The 14103-nt window shown below is 32.7% G+C and overlaps 1 protein-coding gene across 1 annotated transcript; it reads left to right on the top strand.

Annotated features, from left to right (window-relative positions):
* Window positions 1–9722: 9722 nt before the first annotated feature.
* Window positions 9723–13889, top strand: LOC120076471 (wall-associated receptor kinase 2-like). The gene is made up of 3 exons (XM_039030312.1): window positions 9723–10599; window positions 11513–11680; window positions 12580–13889. The coding sequence occupies exons 1-3, from the start codon at window positions 9723–9725 to the stop codon at window positions 13758–13760; spliced, it is 2226 nt and encodes a 741-aa protein (XP_038886240.1). The 3' UTR covers window positions 13761–13889.
* Window positions 13890–14103: the final 214 nt, after the last annotated feature.

Genomic DNA, 14103 nt, shown 5'->3' with positions numbered 1-14103 from the left:
TATCCTCCATTGTCATCTTGTAAGACAATGGATCCTCAACATCCCCGTCAGCTACCATAGTTAGATTTCTGTTAAACCCATGTAATGGATGGGTGGGTTCGCAACCCTCCCACTGCGTCAAGGCTCCCTCAACATTTTAGGTGGATTTGACATACTAGATAATTTAACTTCAACAACTTCTATTGAAGTGTTGGGTTCTTGAACAACTCTTATTGTAGGTTCACTTGATTCCTTGGAAAGTTCATACAACACAACCTTACAGTGAGGATTGTTCTCCCTTATATGGTCTTCTTCCAGAAAAGTAGCGTTTGTCTATACAAACACTTTATTTTATTTAGGGTCAAAGAAGTAACCACCTCTCAGTCCTTTGGGGTAGCTTAAAAATAAACACAGTTTTGAACGAGGTTCTAGTTTCTTAGAATTTGCCTCAAGCACATGTGCTGGGCAAACACAGATTCTAAAATGATGTAAACTAGCTTTACGACCATTCCATAACTCTAAATGGATGGAACACAATTCAAAATATACGTTGCAATTCGTACTGCAAAACCCTAAAACGAATCAGGTAAGGAAGCATAACTCATCATAGATCGAGTCATGCCCAACAGGGTACAATTTCTCCTTTTTGATACACACTTCTGTTGAGGTGTACCAGGTACTCAGAGTTGGGATACAATTCCATGTTCTATCAAATAGTTTTAGAATTATAGATCCAAAAACTCTCCACCTCGATTAGATAAAAATGTCTAAATTGTTTTATCTTATGCATTTTCAACTTCTGTCTTAAACTCTTTGAACCTTTTAGAGGATTCAGACTTAAGTTGCATTAAATAAACATACCCATACCTTGAATAATCATCAGTAATGGTGATGAAATATTCAACTCTCCTCTTGCTTTTACATTCATCGGACCACAGAGGTCTGAATGTACTAACTCTAAGGGTTCTTTAGTCCTGTGACCTTTTCCAGCAAAAGGTTTTTTTTATTCATTTTTCCTTCAAGGCATGACTCACACATAGGTAAAGAATTTTCTTCTAACTCGCCTAGAAGTCCATTCTTCAACAACTTGTCAATCCTATTGAGATGAATGTGTCCTAATCTCAGTTGCCAAAGTTGGACATTTTCTTTAGGAGAAATTCTAAGTCTTTTATTTTGAGTTACTGCAGTTTTAAATATTTCAGTGTTATGGAGGGTTTTAGTTGCTAATGATCTTATAACATAAAGATTGTTTTCCAGTTCAGCAAAATAAACATTGACACCATTCTTTGAAATAATACTTTATTTACATAGCAATTTATACAATATGATTGTTCAAGTAAACACTTTACAGAAATTAAGTTCCTGTTCAAACTAGGAACTACATATAAATTTTCTAACAAAATATATCTATTATGTAAAGTTAACTGGAGACCTCCCACTGCCACAGTTGAAACGACGTGTCCAATTCCAACCCCCATCATCATCTCCCCATCTTTCAGTTACCGCTAGGAACTAATTCCCTAAAATGAAGAACAAACGTGGTTAGTGGTGCTCGAATCAATTATCCAGGTCGAATGATCATTCTCCACTAAACAAGTTTCCAAAATAAGTAAATCATATTTACCTTGCTTGGCTTTCTTCTTTTCTACCATGTATTTGGGACAATTCTACTTCTAATGTCCCTCCTGGTTGCAATAGAAACAGATTCCCTTTGCAACCTTGGCTTTCTTGCCCTTTTGTGAAGCAGCTGGTGGGTTAGTTTTCCCCTTTCCACTTTTCATCTTCTTCAATTTTTTGGTGTCAGAAGAAGAAGGCATAGACTTTGTTCCAAAGGTCCAATCTCTGTTGAACTTTTTAGAGGACAATGCAACATTTTTTTCACCCTGATGTTGCTTGGATTTCATCAAGGACTGTAAGGTCTATAGCTCGTTGATCCTGTTCATAACAGCATTGCTACAAAACTGTAGAAACTTTTAGTTAAAGATTCCCGAATGAAGCTAACCTGCCTAGCTTTATCGATTACAGACCCATTCATCTCCGCCATGTTGAAGTGGACTATCATGTTGATAACATAATCTCAAACAGATGCCCCTTCTTGCATACAGGCTATTTGAGAGCATTGTGCCGAGCTATGTGGACGCTTGTCCGAACATTTTGCTCAAGACTCCATAATCTCATAGGCCATGAGTATGGGCTCATGTTTCTTGGCCAAGATATACGCTCAGACCTTCTCATTTGCCTGTGTTCGTCACTCGTATGCTTCTCGAACATTTCGAGCAGCATCGAGAGTTAGAATAGAAGGACAATACACCATAATGACGAAACGAAGGTCATCGATGTAAGTATTGTATTGATCGTATTTTTCCACGAAGTGTAATTTTTGCCCGTTTGTTTGTCAACGACGAGTAAATTTAAGGTAGCGGAAGTCATATTGAAAATATTGTTGAAATCGTACAAATTATTTATAATTATTCTAATTTCATTAAACCAATAAGACAACCAACCAATTTTTAGCAAAATAGTCTAATGTACACTAAGTGACATCTAGTTTGCAATGATGTTTCAATGAGGCAGGACAAAAGTCACCGTAGGGTGATCAGGTGCCCCTTCACTGAAATGAGACAATCTCAACTAATAAAAAGAACAACTATTTGTTACTGTCACTATTAGTCATCATTGTTTGGTCCATAATTTGTTAAACCCGCTTAACAATTCTTGTAAGTGTAACCCCTCATTTTAGATCCTAGAGTTCCGCCCCAATGAGCTAACTATAGGGAAAAATCAATTGGGACATGAAACTAAAGTAACCCTATCTATTGTTGGAGTTTGAATAAAACGTCATCCAAAACTGTCATCCTATAGGTGAACACTCAAGGTGCCACGAGGCCTTGCATGAAACTTTACTTCAAACTAATGAGAGAGACCGAGGGATGTGTTGACACACGTCCTGCTCCCACTTACTATAACACTCTCTCCATTCCATTTTCATAGGGGGACACTAAAAGTGCCTCGAGATCGAGTATAGATCTCACGGTGTGAACTTTTAGGGAGAAACGTGAAGAAGAAAAATGAAGTATCATATATTCCATTTTCCTCACATAAGTGTTTTACCTAAGATTATTTAACTTAGGAAAAACTGGATACTAATTTTAACTAATTGATTGTTTAATTTGCCCAAAAACAATACTTGCCTTTGGATATTTAAACAATTTTGATTAAGATCTGTTAAACTCTTTAACAAACTTTAATCAAACTTGCATGCTTGTAACAAATCTATCTACGTCATTCTAGGTATGTTCCTAGGTAGGGGTGTTATGTTTCAGTTAACTTAAATACCCTATCCTAGACAGAACTAGCCTTAAACAAAAGGTATCTTATAGATATCTTTGTTACAAAGTTAATCTTTTATTAAAAATCAATTTAATCCAATTAAACCAATTAAAAGACTAAACATAATTTTTAATCTTATTAGAAAAACGATCTTAGGTATATGTGAATCATATTTTAAAACAATTTTAAAAGATAAGTTTGACCTAAAGTTTGCATGCAATTCCGAATTATTGATTTTAATTTCTAAATTCATTTAATTATAACGATTATAAAAAAAAAACAAAATTAAAACCAATCAATTGCATTAAGTGACATACATAGTAAATTATAATAATTATAAATTACCTAAGGTAATATCATGTTTCATGCATTTCCATTTCGTTACTAACTATATATAACAATTATATAATAATATAATAAAATATTAATAACATTCATCCATACATACTCAAAACTATATATTATAACATTTGTAATATAAATGATGGATGACAATGTTATTAATGTATGCAAATATATAGTATAACACTTATATTATATTATGCATGAGCATGCTATATTAATTAAATCATGCAATTATATATATTATAACACTTATAATTTAAACGATGCATGAAATTAAATGCATAACCTATGGTAAGACTTTTACTATATGATATACATGATGACATATAATAATGAATATAAATCATATATCAAATACATAATGAAAAAAAATTATTGGACTGGGATTGGACACCTTAACAATTAATTAAATTAATATAACCCTTATATTAAGTTAATTAATTAAAAAAATAAATCCAACTATTACAAAATAATAGTCAACGGGTTCGAAACAAGTGAACCAAGCCTTGAACCGCTCGAACCGAACTATCCACCAATGATCTCTTAGCAGTGATCTCTTAAAAGCCATCTCTTAGCAACGATCTCTTCGCAAATGCTGAGAGACCCCTTAGCAAATGTTGAGAGATCTCTTAGCAAATGGTGAAAGATCTTTTAACAAATGGTGAGAGATCTCTTAGCCAATGCTACGCGATCTCTCAACAAACACTATGCGATCTCTCAGCAAATGTCGAGCAATCTCTCAGCAAACGCAACGCGGTCTCTTAGCAAACGCTACGCGATCTCTTAGCAAATGCTATGCGATCTCTTAGCGAACACTAAACAATCTCTTCCTCATCGTAACGTTGCTTTGATTTTCCTCCGAAATACATCGGGAACAACACGAGTGACTCAAAACTTTAAAATATAGACTCGATCACAATCAATAATGTCCAAAATAGGGGCCTTACAAACCAATTTGTAAATTAAAAGTGATAAATCTAAAATTCCAATCCCTAAAACATTTAATAATCATAAATCATTCACATTCACAAACATTTATCATATGAACATATTTAAAATACTACCCACCAATTCTGAAAAATTAAAATCTGGAACAATAAAAATTGGGGATCAAAACAGTGCTTTGATACAAATTGAAGGAACCTTTGAAGGTCGTTGAGCAGAAGCGTGGAGATCAAACAAAATTTATTTTCACAAAATCAAAATTACGGAGTACAAATGTTATGCATAATCATAAATTTATAGCATGCAAACAAAAAGTTAGTGAGAGAATTAGGGTGAGAGAACTAACCATTGAAGAATGATCTTCTTCGTGTATCCTCTTCTCCAAAATTACGAACTCGAACCCCACAATGGACACCACCACTTGATTGCCTCAGTATTCTTTAGGTGAGAATCCATGAGTTTTTGGGGCTCTAGCAATTTTAGAAGAGAGGGATTTTGAGAGAGATGAGAGGTAGTGATGGGTTTCAAATTTTCTTAAAACGTTTTTGTGGATTTATATTCCCTTTGTGAAACCACACCAGGAAGAAGAAGAAGAACTCTTTTCTGCCCCACTATCACGTATTAGAGAGAAAAGAGGGGGAGGGAGTAACAACTCTCTCCCAAAATGATTTTTAAACTAAATTAAATTAAATTTATTTATTTTCATAAATCAATTTAATATATATTTATATGATAACTATCTTATCATATAATATATATTAAACTGTATGTTATACCAAATATAACATATAACCTATAGTTTCTATTCTCTTATCAATGACATTTAATATAAATCCCATTTATATTAAATTTAATTATATGAATAAAATTCATATAATCAATATTTGAATCATATTCAAATATTTATATCCCGTCAAATAAACTTTATATTATAATGTATCAAATACATTATAGTAATTATATCATATATAATTAGATTAAATTAATTGTATCACATATAATTAATTTCTTCAATTAATTTGAACAATTCAAATTAATCCAAAAATTGATTCTCATTAATTCCTGTTGAGCTACAGAGGGAACCTCATGGACCTGTAGCTTGAAGCTCCAACGGTACGTGAATAATTAATTAAATTATTCACCATCCGTTAACTGTCGGGCCCTCCACTAAAGATTGACAATTGCACTCTTCGCACTATAAATATATTTCTATGTTCATTGGATATAACTAGTCAACAATACAATGACCCTTCACAAATTGCTCGTAAGTACAGCTGGGCCAAAATTACCGTTTTGCCTCTATAGTTACATCTAACTCCTTAAATACCACTGATCCCACTAATGAACAACAAATCATATTCCAGTTATGACCAAACCTCTCTCGGGCTAGGATTGGATATGGCGCCACATTATGCAAGCCATAGAATCAGCCTTTAAGGGAGTAATTTATCTACTTACCTCGATATTGGGGAAGGAGTGTTATGTTCCCAACTCCCCAATCAGACGAATCCCCAAAATGGTAGGTTTTTAGTCAACGGTATGGCTACTCTTACCCATACAAATCAAAGGATTGCCTTCATAGACAGGAGTTCACAACTCACTCCGGATTCAGGTCATGTTACCTATGGTCATCCTGATGAAATGTAAGTCTCTATTATGAATGATGTTATATAATGAGACTAAACATTTCGTGGTCCAGCCTTATACAAACTTCTTTGTATAGAATATCTCTACTCACATGTCTTCACATGAATGATTAGGATCAGATCATTTGTAGCCCTTTACAATAATTGTAACATCTATAAAACGAGCCATACTCGTAGTGTCACCAAAATAAGATATCCAGCCTTATCCATCTACTACAGACCATTTAGGTTATCACTTAAATATGATCCACCTGTATGTCTCTACATACATACTTAAGCTACAAGATAACCTTGAATGTTAGTTTATTAGTTTGTGCTTAATGCAACTAATCATAAAATTAAACATCACATATTTTATTACATAAATAAAATATTTGTACAATACAATTACAAACTATAAGACCCTATGAGATTTAGGACATTAACCCTAACATTCTCTTCCCTTTTCCTCCTCAATGTTCTTGGAGACAACACTTCCAAGTTCTTTAAATCTTAGTGTAAATGCCTCTTAAATCTTCTTTCCCTTGCGTCTTATAAATGCTCATTTGGATACATGTAACGGCTTTAAGATCGAATCCACATCAACTAGTCAACAATCTGGAATTCAAGGTTTTCATGCAGCCATAGGACTATCCTAGAAAAAAACTTTTTAGGCTATAAGGACTATCCTAGGACTATTTTATTCATTTGAGATCCTTAATGGGGCAAAATGCATGAACATGAGCCTTTTCACAATGTAAATATGCAAAAATAACCTACCAAAACATACTTTTCATGGCATGTATCACATTTGTTACAATTACGGATAACTAAAACAAACATAGCGAGGGCAAACAAACATAAAGGTATTTATTGAGTTGTCAATTTAATCTATTTAGCATGCTCATTCTAGATATTAAAGCAAAGAAAAGAAATCAAGAAGAAATCAGAAATACCAAAAAAACATTCATCAAAATCTCTTATTCAAAAGTGCCCAATAAATCTCAAAATCAACATTTAGGGACCTAACCGGTCATCAAAACAAGAATTCTAACACCAAAATATTCATTAAAATCTACAAAAGATAGAAATCTTTGGGTTTTGGCCTAAAATAGCCCGAATTGAGCTCGAGACTTTGAAAATTGCCTAAACTCTCTTCCCTCGCCTCTCAAGCCCTAAAATCGAAGGTTGGTATACATAAAATTGCGGTGGCGCCACGATGTTACAGGACAATGTCGCAGCACTATATACCTTTTCCGTAGCACAAGGCAAGTGCTACTGTGCCTTTGCCTGGTGCGTGTGCACACTTTTTCCGTCAAACTCCAGAGCATCGTGACGCTATGCCTTTTGCACGCCTACTGGAAATAGCGCCAACTAGGACTGTGATGCTAGACTTCTTTGGGGCATTTTTTATCATTTTGATCTCCCTTCAAGTCCAGTTGCTCTTTGTAGCTCCCAATTAATCTTGAATGACTCTTAACGCTTTGGAATGCATGAATTGCTAGAATCTTAAAAATATAGACATATAAACACATTAAATATCATAAACGATCAAGATTAAAGGTAATAAGATAGCATATTTGAGGTGCTATCACTTACTTTTCTCGAAACTAAAGAGCAACCAAGTAGAAAAATAATTATAAAAGCTTAAGGTAGAAAGCCTAATGAGTGATAAGAGTTCATAGGAAATTAACTCGAGGAAATTATAATCATACTAAACAAAGATGCAAGTTGTGTAAATTAATGTAAAGAAAATAATTATTAATCTCTTGGAAATGTAAACATAAATTTGTAAAAATCTTCATTAAACTTGTCCCTAAAGATGGTCGTACTATATATGGAGGGATTTGATGTATACAGTAGAAAAACATGATCATATTATACACCGAGTAATCTCAAGAAGTATAACAGAACAAATGTGGTCATACTACTCAACGAGTAATCTCAAAGTAAATAGGAGCAAACATGGACATACGTATATGCATAACAACCCCAAAATTTCTTCAAAATCTCTGCAATTTTCCTTCTTATTTTGTTATTTTACTAATATTATAATATATTAATTATTATTATTTTTTAAAAGAGATTTAATCTTCATATGTAACACTCACTCCTCACTCTCGAAGAAGCCTTCAGACTCACGTGGCTTGAATTGGTGATACTTAATTTTCTTTTTCTTTTTCATTTTTATTTTATTTTTAAACCAAATATCACAACTATACCCATCATATTATAATTATTTCCTCTTTTCCCAAAACTTTATTTTTTTTTAATTTAAAATCTAAAATACCATTTATTATATTATATTATTTTATTTTTACCAAAGAGATATCAAATTTGTTCTTACATGCAGTGCTCACGACGAATGGAAGCGGCTCTTTTTGGATTCCCAAGTTTTGATTCCAGGGAGTATAAAGGAACAGAACCATCCACAACCATCTTCTTCCTCCTCTGGCGACAAAGCGGCAACAGATGCACAACGAGCTGCAATATAGCGATTGTTGTTAATGATAAAAAATCGATCAATTGTATCGATGCGTCAGATGATTTTTATAATCTCTTGAATATGTGTTTTAAAGGTCACAAGTGAACTTGCGACCTCGTTTAAAACTACAATATCTTTATAAATAATTTGAGAAAAGTATATATTTTTCTAACAAGTTTTAAAAGCTACCTTACTTAAAAAAAGTAACAGTTACAAATATAATAATCATACCAAAATATTAATAGATATAAGATAATGTAAAAAAATTATAAATATGAAAAAATGTAGATAGTCTATTAGTGATAGACGCAATATTATTGGAAGGACTCTATCACTGATAGATCATATCACTAGTAAGAGTCTATCAAGTTTATCGTTGATAGACTTTGCTATATTTATATTTTTTTTTAAATGATGTTATATACTTGATTATTAGCTCTAAAAATGCTATCATTGTAATTATCTTTAAAAAAAAAAATTCGTATGTTTTCCAATAATCGCTAGATGTAAATTCGAAATACTTTTCTGTTTTTCAATTATTGGTAGGACTCTATCACTTATAAATTATATCACTCATAATAGTATATCAAGTCTATCATTGATAGACTTTACTATATTTGTAATTTTTTAAAAATGATGTTATATACTCGATTATTAGTCCTAAATCAATTGTACTTATCTTTAAAAAAAGAAAGAAAAAACAAAGATGAGTATGTTTTCCAATAATTTCGAAATACTTTTCTATTTACCATCCACGATCAAACTGTTGAAAATTGTGTGTCACGTTAAATCGGCTGCCAACAAATAATTTCTCTCAGGTGAGACATTCCTCCCTCACGGACATTTGTTCTGTCTGTGGAAAAAAAAATATAAATAATTAAAGCTGCAAAGTAAATTGTCTTTTATATCCACCAACCAATCAATCAATCAAACGCTTATTAAGGGGTGTGGATTATAGATAATGAAGCACACACATGGTAATCTTCATTGAAATTAGATTAGATTAATCAGACATGGAACATCCAGAGGAGAAACTTTTATTTCTGTTCATGCTGATCATGTTTCCCTCAGTAGCTTTAGCAACAGCAGCAGCAGCATCGCAGGATTGCGAGCGACAGTGTGGGAACTTAGAAATTCCATATCCATTTGGAATGAAAAAAGGGTGTTATCTGAATGAAAATTTCTTGGTTACCTGCAACAAAACTCATTATCATCCTCCAAAAGCCTTTCTACGTGGCAGCAACATTGAAGTAACTCACATATCAATCCTCCCCAGCGAGCTTCACATCTTAAACTACGTTGCCCGAGATTGCTACACAAAAGATGGTCGTCCCGATATTAGCAGAGCCAGACCCTTTCTTGTGGTGGACATGTTCTCAATTTCCAACACCAAGAACAAGTTAACCATTGTCGGTTGCGATACTTACGGCTATCTTCACGGCGAAATCCAGGGGGAAATTTACTCAAGTGGGTGCATGGCGTTGTGTGGAAACAGTAGTAGAACTATAAAAGATGGGTCCTGCTCTGGAAGTGGGTGCTGTCAGTTGGAGATTCCTAAAGGCCTAAAAGAAATACAGTTGGATGTTAGAAGCTTCAACAATCATACTCGCGTACACAGCTTGAACCCATGTGGGTACGCTTTTGTAATCCAACAAAACAGATTTACTTTCTCCAAAAATTATATTAAGAACTTTACTGAAAGCAAAGTTCCACTGGTGCTTGATTGGGGCATCAAAAATGATACTTGCCAACCACCCAACCACAAAGACAAATGTCTATGTGGACCAAACAGCCAAAAGAATAGCAGTTTATCACTTGATGGATCTGAATATTATTGTCAGTGTTTGGATGGTTTCCATGGAAATCCTTATCTCTCTCAAGGTTGTCAAGGTATATAACATTCCTATATATAGTTTATTTATCTTTCTAAATACTTGTACTCGTATAGTTTGATTGATATAAATGGTTAGATAATATACTATTAAATTTAGTTAACCCATTAGTTTGAGTTCAGAGCCAATTGATGATTTAGACTTAGTTTGAAATTGTTGTAGTTTTTAAAATAAAAGTTAGTAGCTTTAGATTAAGAAGTAAAAATGTTTGATAATATTTAATTTTAAGCTAGAAAAAAACTATATAATGATGATTTTGATAAATTAATACTAAATTTTGTGTAATTTAATTACACGAACCAAAACAAATTATTATTTCAATTATTTGTTTATATTCATATTTAATTTATAATTTTTTATTATATAATTAATTAAAAATATATAGGACTCTAGTTGCAACTAATTTTATTTATACTAATTTAACTATCTATTATGAGAAATTGAATCAATTAAAATTTGAAATGGACATAAGACGGAACAATAAATTTATGATAAGTAAGAGAAGATACCATATTCTTAGAAAAGCTAAAATCATGTATTGAATAGCTTTCCATGTCAATGTAAATTTAAAGGTGATTGTAGGTAGATTAATAAATAATTTGTTTTACGAAACAAACTAAGGTGTTAACATTTTCGTATAATTGCTTTTTACGATTAGAGAAGCATTCTCAAACGGGACCTTAACATGGTATCGAAATAAAGTAAGTGGCTGATGAAGAGAGATTATGTGTTCATACCCGTGTAGTACTATTTCCTTGCCAATTTATATTAGAAGGCCTTCTACACAATTAGATGATATAATGCAAAATCTAGCTTCACCTTTGGGTGATTTAACAAAAATAATTAAAAATGATCCAAAATGTAATAAATAGGTTAATTTCATATATGGTTTAATTTGGGTGCATTTCCAGACATAGATGAGTGCCAAGATGGAAGTCATGAATGTAAATTCAAACATCAGTGTGTTAACACACCAGGAAACTATACCTGCAATTGTCCCAAGAACTATAAAGGAGATGGCAGACGTGGAGGTGAAGGTTGCACCCAGAACACCACTTTTTTCATCCTTATAATCATTGGTGAGTTCCTATTATTCGAAATACCGAAAAAAAAAAAATGTTATTTGTTTTATAAATATATGTTAGATCATATAATATTAAATTTAATTTTATGCATCTAATACTTCTAAAAAGTCCAACTTCGAGTTTTAGTCCATACAGTGTCAAATTTATTCAGTTTTTAAAATATTTTTAAAATATGTTAAAATATTTTAGTTCATATACTTTCGAGTTTATTCAATTTTATCTTCGATTGTGAAGCTAAATTTAAGATTTACTAAAGATAAAATTAGACATTTGAAAGTAGAAAGCAAAAAAAAAATTTAATGGTCAATAATATTTTTAAATATTCATGAAAGGTCAAAGACAACATGCAACTGAAAGAAAAAGAATATTTTCTGAAATACATAAAAATATTATTAAGGTTCATGTACTTTAGAGTTTGTTGAATTCTAATTTATCGAATGACTAAATTTAAGATTTATTGAAAGTGAACCAACTAAAATTGAATGTTTTAAAATATATTAACTATATTGAAGAAACTCTAAAGCATAGGAATCAAAATAATATTTTAATTATAAGCCATGATTAGGTGTAACTTAAACTAGTTCTAATCCATCCAGCCATTTTTTTTACACGAAGTTTAAAATAATTCATTTTTTTTTTAATAAAATGTATGTTTAAAACAAAGTTTAATTCCTATTGGCAACTGCACCGTACAACCCGACAATATCCAAGTTTTTTTTTCCTTTAATTACCCCAAAGTTGAGAGGTATTTTGTTAGTAATTTAGTGTATAGCATAACAGGAAAGTTTGTTACCCTGCTTTTAATCTTTGAATGTTATCATACTTTTGATAACAATATAAGTATGAAAAAGAAACATAATAATAATGTTGTATATTGTTGAACTAAATTGCAGGAATTGTTGTGGGTCTTTTAGTTTTAGGGATTAGCAGCATGTGGTTATACTTGGCTTACAAAAAGTGGAGGTTTATCCAACAAAAAGCGAAGTTTTTTAATAAAAATGGAGGCTTGGTTCTTCAAGAACATATTTCTCAATGGCAATCATCCAGTGACATGCTTAGAATTTTCACTCGTGAAGAGTTAGAGAAAGCTACAAACAACTTCGACGAAAGCGTGGTGGTCGGCAAAGGTGGGTACGGTACAGTTTACAAAGGAGTCTTAATGGACGGTTCGATAATCGCAATCAAGAAATCAAAATTGGTAGACCAATCTCAAACTAAACAATTCATTAACGAAGTCATTATTTTGTCCCAAATCAACCATCGAAACGTTGTTAAACTCCTAGGTTGTTGTTTGGAGACACGTGTTCCATTGTTAGTGTACGAGTTCATCACCAATGGCACACTCTTCGAGCACATCCATCGTAAAAACAACCATTCTTTCCTTTCATGGAAAACTCGCTTGAAGATAGCTTCTCAAACAGCAGGAGTCCTCTCCTACCTACATTCATCAGCTTCTACTCCCATCATCCATAGAGATATCAAGTCCACTAATATACTTTTAGACCATAATTATACTGCCAAAGTCTCGGATTTTGGAGCTTCAAAGTTGGTTCCGTTGGATCAGACTCAAATATCCACTATGGTACAAGGGACTCTTGGATATTTGGATCCAGAATATTTGTTGACAAGTGAGTTGACAGAGAAAAGCGACGTGTATAGCTTTGGGATCGTGCTTCTAGAGCTTATAACTGGGAAGAAGGCCGTGACTTTTACAGGGCCAGAACTCGAGAGAAATCTAGCCATGTACGTCCTATGTGCGATAAAAGAAGATCGTGTCGAGGAAATTGTGGAGAATGAAATAATGGAGACAGAAGAAGGGGTGTTTTGGCAAATAAAAGAAGTGACAAAGCTAGCAAAAGAGTGTCTGAGAGTAAAAGGGGAGGAGCGGCCCACCATGAAGGAGGTAGCTATGGAGTTGGACAGGCTGCGAGTGATGCAGGTTGAGCATTTGAATTTGTCTGATGAAGCTTCGGACTCGACCTCGATTAATGTTGGCTGTGACAATATGAATAATAATGCTATGGACCATAGCATAAAGGCTCAGATTTTATCACGAATCCCTCTTGGAAGATGACCGTGTGCAGCCTCAAATGAAGATTGTTGATCAAAGTTGGTAACCATAATCAATCAAATAATATTTGTTTGCACCTTAGTGTATTTGAAAATTATTGCTATTTGAATTATTGATATGTGGACCTTTTAATACAGAGGACAAATATTTATGCAAATAAAGTTTATTCAAATCTACTTCATATTATATTTTGAATAAATATTAGACAGGCAATTATTGAAATATATATTCTAATGCACAGTCGAATAATACAATGTGTCATATCAATCGTTACTACGTCTCACATCATTTAATTAAAAACAAGATATTTTGTGTCAGTTTTGTTTTTTTATCCATAATCGTTAAG

Source organism: Benincasa hispida, chromosome 4 (genome assembly GCF_009727055.1).
Source record: "Benincasa hispida cultivar B227 chromosome 4, ASM972705v1, whole genome shotgun sequence".
In the NCBI taxonomy this organism is placed as follows: Eukaryota; Viridiplantae; Streptophyta; class Magnoliopsida; order Cucurbitales; family Cucurbitaceae; genus Benincasa; species Benincasa hispida.
This window is presented reverse-complemented; position numbering and strand designations above follow the sequence as displayed.

Coding starts and splice junctions, on each gene's coding strand:
- LOC120076471 (XM_039030312.1), top strand. CDS start 9,723: ATGGAACATCCAGAGGAGAAACTTTTATTTCTGTTCATGCTGATCATG. Junction 10,600..11,512: donor TCTCTCTCAAGGTTGTCAAG/GTATATAACATT, acceptor GTGCATTTCCAG/ACATAGATGAGTGCCAAGAT. Junction 11,681..12,579: donor TTTCATCCTTATAATCATTG/GTGAGTTCCTAT, acceptor ACTAAATTGCAG/GAATTGTTGTGGGTCTTTTA.